The sequence below is a fragment of the Pungitius pungitius genome, chromosome 20 (genome assembly GCF_949316345.1).
Source record: "Pungitius pungitius chromosome 20, fPunPun2.1, whole genome shotgun sequence".
NCBI classification, from domain to species: Eukaryota; Metazoa; Chordata; class Actinopteri; order Perciformes; family Gasterosteidae; genus Pungitius; species Pungitius pungitius.
In genome coordinates, this window is record NC_084919.1 from 11,461,120 (window position 1) to 11,476,635 (window position 15,516).

A 15,516-nucleotide genomic window follows, 5' to 3' on the forward strand; every position below is an offset into this window, starting at 1 on the left:
ATGTGTGTGTGGTGGGGAAGAAGATAAAAAGATTGAAAACAGGACAGGGAATGAACAAAGGTGCTTTGAAATGGTTCGTTTGGCCAGTTGAGAGATATCTTATCTCTCGGGAATGAGACTTATGAAAGTTATCATTTGTTTGCTAAAACATGTTTTCCAATAGTGAGATTAAAAGAATAACGCACATTTTCACAAACAAAAGTGTGAAATTAAGAAACGTAACAAAATTCCAAAATATCTAGCAATTCAGTCGAAGGATTGCTTCGTACTCATTTACTAACTTTGGTGGAGCTTGTTAGACAACCTATAAAGGATCAGAAATATCAACGCAACGACCATCTGGGCAAAGGGACAAATTCCATTTTTAGCCGTGGGTATCATGGGATTTTTTTTTGTCGCTCGTGTTACATTTGAATATTGTGCTTTTTCATAGAAACGTGTCCCCTTTTCACATTATTACATTGATGTCATTGGCATTAAGTGGTCTGCTTAGTGAGCAGACCGGGAATTCAAAAGGGATTAAAATCATTCATCCTCCAATCGACAGAGGAGTGAAAAAATACACAAGCAAGATTCTCCTTTTTTCTTTGTTCCAACGAGCACAGCGTGAGAAGCCGAGGGGTGGACACTACACGGGGTGGCGAGGGGGGGGGGGGGGGGGGCATGTTATGGATTTATGGATTAGTCGGGGGGTCCGATACATAGGCAGGGCACTTGTTGAGCTGAGAGCAGATGTCTCGGCGGCCTCTAGGGGGCGGCGCGGCCTAAGTGCCCCAGGGAGAGTCGGCCCTGTGCTCTGGGCTTAGCTGCTCGTTACATTAAAACAGGGGCTTCTGTGACAGAGTCAGCATTATGAAAGCTAAGAGGATTAGCTGATGGACATTTCTGGCGTTGCCGGTCAATTATCGAAATGAAAAGCAGTGACTGGGCAGGGCTGGCATGCTCTGTGGCACAGAAGAGCTCCCCCCCCCCCCCCTCTCTCTCTCCTCCTCATCTCTACTCTGGCTCTCTGTCTCTCACTCAGCTCGTGTTCGTCACAGGTTGCTGAGGTGAGGGGTGGGGTGGGTCGGGGTGGGGAATAAAAGGCACCGTAGAGGCGTTTCTGCCTTTCTGAACATGAAAGTTTGTGTGTGTGTGTGTGTGTGTGTGTGTGTGTGAGAGAGACACGGATTAAAAAAGAGCATTTAAATTTTAATGTTTCTAAAGTGCAAAACTGTATGTTACGCAACTGTGTAAGATCAGGCCTGCACGTCAGCGCTCAAGTTTAACTTCTCCAAACCATGCGCCTGATTTGTCCCCCCCCCCACACACACATAACACAGCCTCCTTTGTCCTACTTTGCACCCCCCCAGTGATTGTTTAACAGGCTATCTGTGTAGGAGGAGTCACCAGCTCTATGATGTACATGTGATGTTGGAAGAGTTCCGGATGATGAAGTTGTTGGAGGGCAAGAAGGGGGAGGAGAGGAGGCGGGGGAGGGGGGGGCTGCCTGTGTTGAGGATCTAACCCCCCCCCCTCCCCGCTCACCACCACCTCCACCCCCTTCAAAAACAGGAATCACACAGCACTGCAGACGTAATCAACCAGAGCAATGTGCCACGCGGCTGCAGATCTCCCCCGGCAGGGTGAATCCCCTGCTTTGCCCTCCATCCCCCCCCCCGTATCACCCCAACTTGCTAATACAGCGGCGAGACCTCACTGGAGCACGAGGCTGCTGATCCATGTGTGCCTGAAAGAGATAAGAAAACAAACTGCTGAAGCATTTCTTCTTATTTTGTTACCCCCGTGATGGACAGCAAGGGTATATATTTATATATATTGTTTAATGCCAGTAGGATGAATTGTATTCAATCCCAGTTATCTCTTGGGGGACAATGTCATCTCACCGCTGCATTACAGATGGTCCTGCCGCATGGGCAGATTTGATATGGGCATTCAGGGGCCGGTTGGATGCAGCTGAAAAATGTCTCCATCTGGTGTTGCAGCACTAAACAGATGTGCAGCTTGTGCAGCAATTGTTGTTTGTTGATAGATGCAGCACATGCAACCCCTCTCCAAAACTGAAATATTGGCTAAAACCTTAGTTTAATGGATGTGCAATAACCAAGTACAAGACCAAGGCTTTACTGTAGCTTTGGAATAGTAAAGTATCCATTGCATTGCATATCTACCCTGTGCCATTTTCTTTCTTCATACATCGACCACAATGTCATCTAAATAAATTCCAACAATAACAGTAGTCCATGAGAAGGACACCACTTAACAGATGGATCAGAAAATCACAGATGTGTAACACGACACCTATTAATTCTACTGCAAAAATGACCGGGTCATAAGTTGCAGGTGTCCAATATCTCAATGTAGTGCTCACTTGAGAGTAAACCCGTGTCTACTAAACGGTGTAAGGAGTAGAGAATGAGTGAAGACAACAGATGTGCAAAGAATTTGATGTCAACTTTGGATTCTTTGACATTTTACTCTGAGTAATGAGGTTCAATTTACTGTTGACAGCTGAGACGAGGCGTGTTTGAAAAAAAACAAAAGTCTTTAATGACAGAATAGGAGGGAGGAACACGTCCTTTGGTCCATCCAGTGCATCAGGATGTTACTATACAGAGGGAAGAGTTGTTGTATCGGTTCACACATAGAGGTCAGTCCACAAGAAGCATCTGCCTCTCGCTTTCTCGAGGTAATCTAACAAATAAAAAAAAGAATTTAAAAAAGTATTATCTGGAAGAAAAAAAAAAACTATAAAAAAGGGTCAATGTACAACTGGGTTTGCAGTGGAACAGCTGCAACTGCCCATGAGGCAGAGTGTGGTGCACCCTTCTCCTCTGGGTAATGGATTGTCTCTGTAATGCCGCTGAATGCTCTTCTGCAGTGGGTCCTCCTCCTCCTCCTCCTCTTCCTCTTCCTGCCTCTATACCACGGCGTACTGCTGATACAGCAGCTCCCGGATCTTGTAGTAGTCGTCACACAGGCAGCCTTCCAGCCCGATGCGTCCGGCCTCCGTCTGGACAAAGAGGCACAGGACACACGGGTCCATTCGTTAACACTTTGAACAACATGGTTTCATCTTTTACACGCAGACCAATAAGCCAGTGTTTCCCCGTGGTTTACTTCGGGAAGGGGGGGGGGGGGGGGTCGGCATCAAGTTTCTCCTTTTGAATAACACAAGCGCCTTTAAAAGTCTGTTCTCTTTCATATCGTTTTCTGGGTTGTGTCTATTTTAAGTTCCTGTCAATTATGCATTTTGTTGTTGGAATCCCGGCGCACTCCAAGCTTTCCATTTCCTTGAGTCGTTGGGTTCTGCCTGTGATTCTTGTTCTGTGGGTTTCTACTGAGGTGAGATGTATTCATGCGCCACAAGACTTTTGAATCCTCCTATAACGGGATGTATTTAAGTAGATCTCCGTAATCTATCATTCTAATCCATCCAAATAGGCAACGTAAGTAACATTGAGAAAAACCTTTAATCAGAACATTGACCTTCAATATGAGAGCACAATATAGGAACCATCATAAAAAACATGAGTTGAATTTACTTACCCGGCAAAGCATCCACCATCTAGTTCCCTCAGCAATAAACGTAATCTATACACTGCGCTATGTCACTTTATACACCATCTAAAAGCAACTTGCACTAATGGGTGCTACTTGCTCAGGATGAACGTCAGTCCATGATCAATAAAAAAAGAGAAGCTCAACGTGTCTCAATGCTTCACAACAGTTCTAGTTGGCATTTATCAGCTGTGCACCGCTACTTCTGATGGTTCAGTCGATAGAATCGAAAGCAATAAATACTTACATCATGGGCATAGTGTTCAATCTCTGCGTATGTGTTGCAGTTTTTCATTTTTGTGTGGGTTTTTTTTCCGGGAAAAAAGTTACTGAGGGACACAGAATACGCTAAAGGATGTACCTTTTGGTGATAAGCCAAAGTCAGTTGCTTTACTGCCCATGTACTTTATTTAATTAAAATGCTGGCTATTTATCAACTCTGCAACTCCTTTGCACCTGAATGTGCATCTATCTGGAATTGGGGCTGAACCTCTTTGTTGCTCGGGTTCGTCAGATAAACGAGCTCAGCTGTCCCTGTGAGGACCGGCGGGAAGGTCGACTCACCCTGCGGACGGCCACCATGTTGTTGCACACCAGCACTCCTCCCACGAACTCGGCCTGGATGCCCTCCCTCAGCAGGACCTGCTTAAAGTCGGATAGGCGAGGCTCGTTGATGAACACCGACTGATGTCCACATATCTAGAGGGAGAAGAAAGAACAAGGGTGGCGATTAGACTGAGGGGCTGTCTGCAGTGCTTATATGCCCTTGTGGAGCTGCGTTTTAAATGCCTTCTAAATCAAGGCCCAATGGGGTATCTAGTGACTCTCCTCTGCCACCTACCTTGGGCAAACTGTCTCCCAAACCTCCCGACAACACGGGCCGACATAAAAAAAACCAACAACATTATAATTGCCACTGGCTGATGCAGTTTACTGGGCCTAAAATGATCGGTTTGAATGTGCACGGCTGTAAAGACTTGAAAATGAGGTCATGCGTTATCTTTTTTGGAGCTCACTGCTCACACTTCTATTAGAAAACAACGAGGGATCCTTTCGACAACTGCTAGTGTCCCCCCCCGCCTCACCTCATGTGCCGGCAGTGGCTCCAGCGTGGGAATGACGTCGCTCTCCTCCGACACCTCCTTCTCGTCCTCCCCAAACAGGTTTTTAATGGCTCGCTGGGCGGCCACCGCCGTAGGGTTGTGGTCGATGTCGAGGTCCGGGGCGACATCCATGGCCACCTCGCCGTCCTCCGTCTCCTCTTTCACACCCTCCTCCAGCATCACGCCCGTGTCCACCTTCACCACGCGCATGTCCAGCACGCCGTCGATCCAGGCCAGCTCGGTGTCTTTGGCCTTGCAGAACTGCAGGGAGCTCACCAAGGAGTCTTTCAACCGCACCTTCACCGCGAGAACATGAGACAAGATGAAGAGGTTTGCCTTTTGTGCTTTGCGAGTTTTAGTATTTCAGAGCGGAATATTTTAGCGTCATGAATCTATTAAACAGAATAAGGAGCAGGCTTTAAACTGAAGGCTGACCTGGTAGATGTGCGTTTCACTGGTGGCGTCTATGGTCTCCTGCAGTTTGGGTGTGTAGACCTTGATGTCCTTGCTGAAGGCCTTGCAGGACTCGGCCAGGTCGAGACTGGCTTCCGGCGGCCCACGAACGATCACCAGCTGCCTGGGCTTCATCTGATTGATAATCTTCTTGATGGAGTCGCCATCAGAGCGACCTTCGTAGTCTATGTACATTATCCTCGCTCTGTAGAAGGAGGAGGTTAGCATTACGTTTTTTTTATTGGAATGAACTGAATTGTCAAACATTGTTTAATATCCTCACAGGTGAGATTTCTTAACAGACTTGAGATTACAAATATCTGGATATAAAACTAAATAAAACAGGCAGAGTTTCCTTTCACAGAGACAGACAGGCTTTAAGGATCGCTGACCTAATTTCAAGATTTTCTACACTGGAGACGCATTTGGTGGGAACAACAGAGAGATCCTGGTCCATGGGCTCATCGCCGTTGGTCATCCCAGATTCCATTTTGCTTTTCTCCTCCTCTGTGGTTTGCAGTTCAGGAACCAAAAAGTCTTCTAGCCTGCGAAGAAAAACACAAAAACGGCTGATCAATAACGACATGTAACTGCGTAAGTGTAAATTCGCTGTATACCTCTTTCTGCAATCTGAGGTGTATTCAAGTTGTAAGCACCTGATTATTTCGCCGTACTCGTCCCATTTGATTCGCTCCTCGTGTGTCGGGAACATTGGATAAGACTTTTTGGCTTGTTTGAAGAAGCTGCCTTTGCGGCTCCCCTCGCTCTTCATCATCAGGTCGTGGTGTTTCGTTTTAACCACAGCAGGCTGATCAAGATCATCGTCCAAATCGCTCTCGTCACTCGAGTCAACATCCACCCTGCAAGTGCATGAAATAAACGTTAAATGTATACATAAAGGTTTAATTTATCCGCAAATAGGCAACATTTTTTTGCTCAGTTACAGAGTATGAATGTTGCCCTTAAGCGTTGTGACTCATCTCCCATTTACAGATTTCCATTTAAATAGCCTCTTTAAAAATGCTGGAGCACCATTTGCATTTCTGCTGGCTTTACACAAAATTTCCGGTTTTAGCTGTTAAAAACGGCAAAATTGTGTGAATTACAGGTTTCGTTACACCGCCAGGCTTAAATCATCATTAAACTACACAGCCTCCCCATGAGCACGTAGTCGACCCATGTCTATTTCTACTTACTCCTTTTCTTGTTCCAGTTTTTTAGCTGCTTCTTTCTTAACTTTGTCTTTTTCAAGGTATTCTTCCAGCTCCCTGCCTTCGAGCTTCACTTTCTTCCTCACCTGTCATAATGAAAAAGTGAAAGATGACTTGGTGCCAATGATGGGTCTGAAGGACCTGACAACGCTGTGTAATCAGACCATGTGAAAGCCCTCATGATGAATTAGCACTGTGACGGCTGGCCTCACCTCCAGATCCAACATCTTCTCCCCGGGATTGTCTATGAGGTAGCGGGCCAGCGTTCCAGGTGTAGTGCGGTAGGTCAGTATGACAGAGTTTTTGGCGTCTTGGCACCACTGGATGAAGAGTTCTCTGGAAAAGCCAGACTCGAGGTCCGGTTGGCTGCAAAGCACCACCTTGGGGCTGGGCACCCTGGCCAGGTCTGCCAGACTGTGGCACAAGGTCAAGTGACGAAACTGGAAGGGGTTGTTTCTCTTGTCTTCAAAGCACTTCATGAGCTTGTCACTCATCCACTCCACCTTCAGAAACAAAGTGGTTCATTGTGTACATTAGTTGTGTTTGGCAAAAAAAATAAAAGATTTATCCAGGTAAGATCACAAGGAAGGAATAAAACAATATCCTCCAAAGGTGTACAAGTCGAAAATGAATACCTGGGACTTTGAGAACTCCACCACATTGTAGCTGACATTGTTCAGCAGCGCTAGCGGGTACGCTCCCAGCCCAGCGTCTTTTGTCCTCCAAATCTGATCTAACAGCTGAGCCAGCTCCAAAACACGCCCGGCTGTGTCCACGGCAATAAGGACATTGCCGTCACCTCGAAGAGTCTCCATTACGTTGGCTGTGAGTAAGAAAAGTTTAAATGCGAATGAATGCAATTTTTTTTTTTAATTTAATAGTTTTAGGAGGGGCTCAAAAGTAGAAAAAGAAAATCACATTAAAAATATAAAAGACTGCAGTTTGCAATTGGTATTTAATTATTGACTAATTTGAGGTGCATTGATCTAAAAAACACAAAACATGCTCTTATATTCCTTTATACAATATTAGACAAAATAAATAATGGACAGAAAGAGAACTTCATTTGCCCCTTTTCTCTTGAAATTATATGCAAAATTACATGTTATTTTCACACTTTTAGACACACCTTTGTTTTCAAATGCTTGCAACACTTCTTAAATGATGACTTAAATTGGATCAATATATCGTTAATTACATACATTAATACTTAAAAGTATCTTGAAGATTACTTACTGAGGAGCAGCTCATCCCTCTGTTTGCGACGTGGCTGTACATAAGTTGCATTGAAGGAGTCTGTGATGAGTAAAGACGGACGACTAATGCTCTCCAACGTGCAGCCGTTGAGGTGTCTATTACAGAGAAGCAGGGTGTGAGCTAACAGACAAGCTAAAAACAAACATCTTATTTCATATCAATGTTTTGTATGCTCACATTTCTCTCTTGTGGTTGAAGTCAACAGCATAAACAATCTCCTCCTCGCCATCCTTCACAATTTTCCAAATAGTGCCCCCAATCATGTGACCGGCCGGAAGTGGAGTGATGGAAAGACCATGCCCTTTCCCTGTCAGGTGAAAAGAAAGATGTGAAGCATTTGGGTATCTGTGATGCATAAACAGCCGTGACCCCTGTCCTGACGTAAACACGGCTGCAACTAACTCACCTTTCAGATTGACAATCTGAGAGTATTTCAGCTGCTGGATTTTATCAAAAGCACAGTCCACATCGTCGAGGGTGAACAGTGTGAAGTCTTCACTGTTTTTTCGAGACTAAGAGGGACGGATTAAATGATTAAAAATGAATCAGTAATCGTGGGACCCATGGCATCCATTCATAACTTTACATGCAGTGCATTCTCTACACATATTCTTACCTGGTATAGATCATACATGAACATCTGACCCATCTTGTAGACAGGAATTGTAGCATAGATAGTGCAGTTGAGACCCAGTTTTCCCACAGCGTATGGAAGGGCTCCCAGGTGTATGGGGTCCGGGTGGGAGAGGAGCACAGCGTCGACCTGGTGAACATATCTGGAGGGAAATGAGGACACCAAACACTTGTTTAAAATCGCCAACAGGAAAGTGATGGAATTAGTCAATTGATTCCCCATTTACCGTTTCATAGCATCGATAATGTCCATGGAGAAGTTTTCATCCCAGCCGCAATCCAGGAGGAAGCGGAATTCGTCCACCTGCAGCAAGTAGCAGAGGGCCGACTCCTCCTGAACACCTGATACGGCTGTCAGTTTGATAATGGAAGTCATGTTTCTTCAGTTCTCTCGCTGAAAAGTAAAATAAGGTTAGCATGTAGTTATCGCTACGCAACAACCATTCAAGTAATCAAAACAAAACAACCGACGTCATTATGCTGTATGCAGCTTTCATCACGACTGAGTACTCAATTCAGTTCAATGAATATTCTCTAAAACAAATAGACACCAAACCGGTTGTTAAATGTGTGGCTGGTTAGTTGATCTATCGGTTAATTACAAGTGAATACGAAAAGTAAAGCAGCATGGTTGCTGGCCACAGCTAGTTTGCACTGGCAATGGTAACAAAGTAACGCTAACTGTTACCGTTAGCTCTGTCTAGTTAGCATGCTAGCTACACTTAGCTCGTGGATGTATCGTGTAAGTGATTTGGGTCGACAAAGGAAAGTGCAACGTACCACTAAATATGAGATCATATATTTTTCTCCCGTTGATACAGAAACACGATTGGTAAATGTTCTATAATTACAACATTAAGACATTTTGGCTAGCGTTTACAGCACACACTGGAGGAGCGGACATGGTTACCGCTGCATCATGTGTGAAAGGTCAAAAGAGCGTACCAAGTACGGTAGTGTGCTACCAAATTTTTTTTATAACGTAACACCAAATGCTTCTATTATCGTTACATACTTTAATAACTGTGCCCAATTACTGTTGTTCAGACGTTGCAACTGACATAATTACCCATGATAAGTAACCAAAACGGTAATCTTTTTTATCTGTTCAATATACACCGTCGCATTTTGGCAGTTGGTAGAGTCCAATGTCCTCTGCCTTGTGAGTGAGGAGCTGCAGGCCACGGCTTGGTGTAAACAGAAGGTAACATTTGACAAATTCGCTGTTCCTCTTACATATTTGAGTCATTGTACTAAAGCATGTTGATTTTAGAAAACACAAAAGCAACCGCTTTAACAGAAATACTATTCTGAACGAAAACGTCATACACATTGCTAAGTTAGCTAACATAGCTAACCGATTAGCTAAGCAGCTTCTGTTGTTGGTTACTAAATTACAAAGTATAATATTAAACGGCATTAAACGAGGTTCAAAGATTACTTTCACCACACACGAGCTCACAGCTCTGTCTAAAGTTAACATTATTCGCTGCATTGTCTGTCAGCAGTAACGTAACGTTAGTTTCCAGGCAAATGAGGTCGTCCAAAGGTTGTCATCATGATTTGTATTACTATCCATCCCTAATCAGAAATATGTAGCTTTAGTGTCACATGTTTATTGGCGCTCCTATAAATAAAGATGGCCTAAAGTAATTGGAAATAACTTTTCACTTGCTAAAGTGATTCTGGACAAAATGCATGGACTGTTTTTAGTAGCTGGCAGAGAGATCTGTTGAATATTGCTCCGGGTTTTCATTTTGTCAAATGTGGACATACAGTTTCAGATCAAGGTTTTAACATCAGTGCAGCAGAATTTAGGGTGACAATGGTATCTGCTTATTTCTGTAGGAACCATGGTCAACTTCGTATCACTTGCCCGTGAGCATTGGGTCAACATATTGGTGCCCATAGGCTTTGTGGTTGGATGGTACCTGGACAAACAACAGGACCAGAAGCTGACAGCTTTTAGGAACAAAAGTGTTTTGTATGGCAGGTAAGAATAAAAAGTTATCTTCCAGCTCCGCCTCGTTTTGAGAATCCAGTGACATTTATTTCAAAGTTATTCATGCTACTGCATACCCACTCACCTCCACTTTTAACTAATTACTAATACAAGTAAGCAGAATGCATAGCAATTAAAGGAAACATCTAGTTAGTGTTGCAACAGCTATACAATATGGTTATCCAATTAAACATTAGAAATCAAGGCCAAAAACTTGTAGTTGTTTTACCATGTGCATTTGCTAAGATCCCTTAACAGAGAGTACAATTTTTTTTAAATCGTTTGATAACAAGCAGTCCGCAAACTTGCCGGTCATCTTAACAGCAGTGTGATGTTGCATATGCAACTTTTGTTCTCTTTAGGGAGCTGAAGCCTGGTGAGGAGACGACCTGGAAGTAGGCCACCTCCATCTGGATAATGTTCCTGTGTTGTGAATGACTAGTGTCCCTCAAATCAGAATATTTAAGAAGATCTGTATCTCTGTTAATCGGTTGTCAACAGATAATAAACATGCCCTTTCTCATTAACATCATTTTGAACATTCTTGCGATTGAGATACAGCAGTACATATAACACCATTTCATTCTTTTTTTAAAAACTGGTTTATTTGAACAGAGCACATTAATACTTGGGTTGTTATGTGTAACTACAACAGTAAAACTGATGAAGTGGTTTTGAGTCATGTTGTCTGGAGGCATCTATTCATGCAGTAACCAATGCTAAAGGATCTGTGGCCACTACAGAGGTTCTGCAGTGTGGATAATCCCCCTCTCAAAGAGCAACTCAGCCAAAGCGATCTGGGAATAAAATAGAAACATGAGGAACAACTCAAAAGAACTGATTTCAGAGAAAGAGGCTCAAATATTAATAATTTAGAATCTAGATCTAAGATGGGACATTTAATCATTCAATGTACAATCCAAGAAAGGGTTACCAAAAGTAATTATTAAATACAAGACCACTTAAAAACCCAGCGGTACACTGACATGCATGCAGACTAAGTGTGTAGCATCACATCTCCACACGGACCATGTGCATTTAAAACCACATACCTTGTCCTTTGTAGAATCACATGGGAAACTTCCCACAGTCAAAAAATCAGGATATGAATGGATCAGAAACTCAATGGCATCAGTGTGCTGAAAAAAACCAATTAGTCTAGTCTGTGACAACATCATTGAGATATCAAATACAAAAAATAGTTTATGAACATCTTCCACTATTACCTCTGCTTTTACTTCGAAACTCTTGAGCTCCTCTTTGTGGTAAACTCTGGAGTTTTCTGTTGTGTAGTAAAGATTAACAGCCTCTCCATCACTGCATAACCTGGGGAAAAGGTTACATTAACAATGAGCTTTTTCTTTTTTTTTTACAATCCTGTTTTAATGGATAATTGTATCAGGTGTCACATTTTAAATTAGTCCATTCCCAACCTGCCTGGTGTGACCCCGATCTGAAATGCAATAAAAAGTTGTATTACCTGGCACATCCAGCACGGAGAACTCTCACTCTGGTCTGAGTGGTGATTTGTGAACCCACATCCAGGACTTGCCCACGCTCCCACCTAGCAGATGCTCCTTGAACACTGCTGGACGATTCCTCTGTGGGAGAGGGCGTTAAACCGAATCAGCAGCGTTACGGCCCAAATACGCAATGGCACAATTTCTTCAAAGCTTATTGCCAGAACTGAAGTGTGCATCACATACCTGGTGTGAGCATTGGAGGGAGGCAGTCATGGAAGAAGTCTCTGGCTTTCTGATCCACGGCTGCGTCCACAGGGGAGTAAGTCGCCAGCTTCTTCATCAGTCTCTCAATTTGTGAAAAGAATTGTGTCCTGCGTGGGTCAGCCTACACACGTGTGTGCATAAGGAGGAGGGCATGGGTCATTGGCGGGTAATTTCTGAAAAGCCTAATGTGGCGATTGGGGACAGGAAGTGATGAAGACAAAATGACCGATGAACTACCTTGTCTGAGTTCTGTACTCCCATGTACGTCAGGTAATCGAGGGGCAAGCCCCGTCTAAAGTCCACATCCTCCTCCATTGCTATTTCCAATGCTACTGGAACCACCTGAAAAGAGAGGCAGTTCAAAAAGTAGAACGACCTTTAGTAGATTTGAAGACACAAATGGTAAAACCTAGTTAAAATGACTAAGCTTTCAATAAGTGTGTCGGTTATTTCACATTAATATAAGGGAAATTGGTTATTTCACTTTACCACAATAATTATATTCAGTATACTTCCGTGTACCCTTACACTGATGCTGCCCCTTTGTTTAACAACAGGCAGTCTTACCTTCTGTAGCAGATCCCCCCAGCTGTTCTTCTGGTAGGAGGAGATGGTGATGTGGAGGGAGTGAGCATCTGGCAAGCAGTCGCCCTGGTGGATGAAGCCCCGGGGAAAATAAAGGAGATCTCCGGGTTCCAGGACCACTTCCAGAATGGGCTTCCCGATGTCTTTCTGATTGAAGTTTGCTGGAGTGACACGCAAAGCAGTCCCAAAGGGATAAAGACTTGTCAGATTTAAAGAGCTTTGAAGAGATTGCGGGATGGCTCCCTCAAGTCGGAGAACTTCCTTTACATTTGGGCAATTAGTTCCCTTTCCCTGTGTAATGGTGTGTAACCAATAACAGACAAAAAGTAACTTTTCAAACCGAATTGAGACAAAGTGTTTTTACTATGGAAGATAAAAAGATTGGGCTCACCACTTGACAGCACGGGCAAGACCTCGTCCTCTGACCTATAAAGAAAGTCAGGAAAATAACTTCAGGGTTTTGTCAAAATAATCTTTCACTTTTATTATAGATTTCATATCAAATGACTATAAAAACCTTTTGTGCAGCACAGGGTAAAACAAAATGTAAAGCGTAAAAACTATATTAGCACCCAAGTGCAAATGAATAAAACCCATCACCCAATGTTCAATCTGAAAAAGTTTAAATGATCTACTATTTTCTGAATTTGACTGAACGCTGCTCCTTTCTGTGGCTCACCGTGGGTTGTACACCCTCCAATGTTTCTTCCCCTCCAGCTGAACCACAAACGCCTCGATGTCGTCATAATGGGGAGCAAAGCCCTGCGTTCCAGGTGGTGTCAGGTATCTAATTTAACAAGGACCAAATGCAAAGATTTAACAGTCAATCATAGCGTCCAAGATGTATTTCCATGACAATTACTGTCCAAAATACTCACACGTTGGCTCCTGCCATGCTGCCAAAGTACTCTTGGAGAATGGACAGCACGTTCCACACAGTGGAGGAGAACGCCTGAGGGTTCAGCAAACGGAGGGAGCAGCCGTTCTGGGGAAATGGGACACGGTGGTGATCAGAAATCTGCAATGACTGTGCCATGCAGATGATGCTCTTTCAATGCAGTACAATGATCCCCCAAAGAGAAAGCTATTGCAGCGAGCATGCTGCAAAGGACCCAATTATAAGGGATGTCAAAATGTAGAAACCTGGCAATAATCACACACACACACACACACTACAAATCTGATGCCTGCATCAGTGTGGCCTTACCTCATAGAAGTCCCACACAGTGAACGGCAGAGCTCTCCCAGCAGGATTGTGCGTCTTCCTTTTGCCTTTAGTGTAGCTTGTGACGTCCAGGTTAACTCCATACTGAACATCCTCCTTCAATTAAACAACACAGACATTGAGTATATCAACAAGCATAATGCAACTGTAAATGTATATACACGACAGAAATGTTCATAAGTCTTTGGGAAAACAGAGTCAAAAGAGCCAATGTCCCACGTCAGTGTTAACATTCAGCGAAAGCAGCATGTCTGACTCCTCTAAGTGATAATAAAGCCTGCAAATGCGAGTCTGTGTTTTGGTGGTGGATGCATATCTTCTAATAAACACTATTGTGTTGTTGTTTATTTCACCAGTTTCCAATATCACAAATCACTTCCAAAAACAACAACATATACACATTAAATGGTGGACAGTACCTGTATAATGTAATTTTTTACACTTTCAAGAAAGACTCCTTTAACATGAACAACATTAAAGGTTTACCATGTTATGGTGTGTCAAACGATACGTCTGGACTATAACATAACCAACAAATTCCAACATGGGTTATAGGAAGTATGGCTGAGGTAATGTTTCAGATTCTTACCTTTCTTAACATGCGATCAAACTCTGCTGTGGAGAATAGTCCTTTGTAATAATCGGAATTCTTACGTTGAACAAGAATGGGCTTCTTTTCCCATGTTTCACTACGGAAAGAGGAAAACTATTAGTCAGTGAATTTGCCTTTCTCAGAAAGAAATCTGTGTTGACCCATTTAAAACGAATGTATGTACACTGAGAGAAGCCCTCCCAATCATTCTTACCTGAAGAAGGACTTTGCAGGAATGGGGTTGACGAGCCACTGGAACAGCTTGCTCGCTCTCTCCCTGCTGTTGTTGACTTTTGCCAGGTCGGCCAGCAGAGCATCCAGAGCCTCGCCATCTCCATTTGCACACTCCTCGTCCTGCATCAGAAGCATACATGATACTCGTCAAAAGAGAATAATAATGATACTAGCAGCACTACTGTAATAAACAATTAAGAAGTGGGGGAAAAAAATGAACAGATCATAACTTCTTGGATGTGAAAAGAGCAGCCATGGCATCCATCTTTGCAGCAGGGACGGACTTACTTTTGTAAAGCCCTTAAGGATCTCCTCTCTTTGTGGAGACATAAGAGGCTTCTTTCGCTTTTTCTTCCTTTCAGGCTTTAACTGAGCTTTTATTGTGTGGACCTTATTGGCCCCATTCTCCTTTTTCCTTTTCTTCTTATCTGCCACCTAGAACATCATACAAGTGACCATGAGGCTAAACACAGTGACAAATGCATGCATGGTTAGCCTGGAGAAACGAAGAGCAGACAGCATGGTTTTGAATAGCCATTAACGATCAGAGGGACTGTGCTGTGGTGTCATGCAGCACCATCCCTCATGCACGCGCTGCGGCCATCACAGAGCACGGCGCCGACCACCGCGTCACTTTCTACCACGTCACACGAATGTTATCTAACATTACCTGCCGAGAAGGCGTCGTTGCTGGAGGAGGCTCGTCTGTTGACAACGTTTGATACAGCGAAAAGGCGGACATGTGTTTTCTCTCCATTTTTACAGAATGTGCGTCATCGGCGTGCGACCGCTGGAGAGTCTTCTTTTACCGCATTAAGAGTGCGTTTGCTTTCTAACGGACTCGCTGCTGACACCTACAGAGTAGTGGCACACGTTCCGGCTGCAGTCGCTTATTCGAGGCTCCTGGACACCTTGTTAAAAAAAACATGGTAT

At 43.7% G+C, this 15,516-nt stretch overlaps 3 protein-coding genes across 5 annotated transcripts; 1 reads left to right on the top strand and 2 right to left on the bottom strand.

The window, feature by feature from the left end:
• Positions 1 to 2,526: 2,526 nt before the first annotated feature.
• cpsf2 (cleavage and polyadenylation specific factor 2) lies at positions 2,527 to 9,153 on the bottom strand. Its single transcript, XM_037449077.2, has 15 exons — positions 8,999 to 9,153; positions 8,446 to 8,612; positions 8,202 to 8,361; positions 7,992 to 8,097; positions 7,763 to 7,892; positions 7,565 to 7,680; positions 6,964 to 7,151; positions 6,541 to 6,831; positions 6,314 to 6,414; positions 5,774 to 5,977; positions 5,510 to 5,662; positions 5,100 to 5,322; positions 4,647 to 4,961; positions 4,126 to 4,260; positions 2,527 to 3,013 (listed from the first exon to the last, which is right to left on the bottom strand). Exons 2-15 carry the CDS (start codon positions 8,592 to 8,594, stop codon positions 2,921 to 2,923), a joined length of 2,364 nt encoding a protein of 787 aa, XP_037304974.1. The 5' UTR covers positions 8,595 to 8,612; positions 8,999 to 9,153; the 3' UTR covers positions 2,527 to 2,920.
• Positions 9,154 to 9,287: 134 nt separating this feature from the next.
• LOC119194782 (NADH dehydrogenase [ubiquinone] 1 beta subcomplex subunit 1-like) lies at positions 9,288 to 10,747 on the top strand. Its single transcript, XM_037449154.2, has 3 exons — positions 9,288 to 9,422; positions 10,067 to 10,211; positions 10,583 to 10,747. Exons 2-3 carry the CDS (start codon positions 10,072 to 10,074, stop codon positions 10,617 to 10,619), a joined length of 177 nt encoding a protein of 58 aa, XP_037305051.1. The 5' UTR covers positions 9,288 to 9,422; positions 10,067 to 10,071; the 3' UTR covers positions 10,620 to 10,747.
• A 60-nt stretch (positions 10,748 to 10,807) lies between these two features.
• On the bottom strand, positions 10,808 to 15,458 carry riox1 (ribosomal oxygenase 1). Of its 3 annotated transcripts, XM_037449106.2 has the most exons (15): positions 15,254 to 15,458; positions 14,872 to 15,018; positions 14,564 to 14,703; positions 14,347 to 14,446; positions 13,740 to 13,853; positions 13,411 to 13,517; positions 13,212 to 13,319; positions 12,924 to 12,958; positions 12,515 to 12,693; positions 12,185 to 12,289; positions 11,927 to 12,068; positions 11,701 to 11,821; positions 11,447 to 11,546; positions 11,273 to 11,359; positions 10,808 to 11,017 (listed from the first exon to the last, which is right to left on the bottom strand). In XM_037449106.2, the coding sequence occupies exons 1-15, from the start codon at positions 15,338 to 15,340 to the stop codon at positions 10,958 to 10,960; spliced, it is 1,632 nt and encodes a 543-aa protein (XP_037305003.2). In that variant the 5' UTR covers positions 15,341 to 15,458; the 3' UTR covers positions 10,808 to 10,957. The 3 variants fall into 3 exon arrangements, with proteins under 3 accessions (XP_037305003.2, XP_062415734.1, XP_062415733.1); XM_062559750.1 differs by having other exon boundaries at positions 10,808 to 11,359; XM_062559749.1 differs by having other exon boundaries at positions 11,273 to 11,546.
• Positions 15,459 to 15,516: the final 58 nt, after the last annotated feature.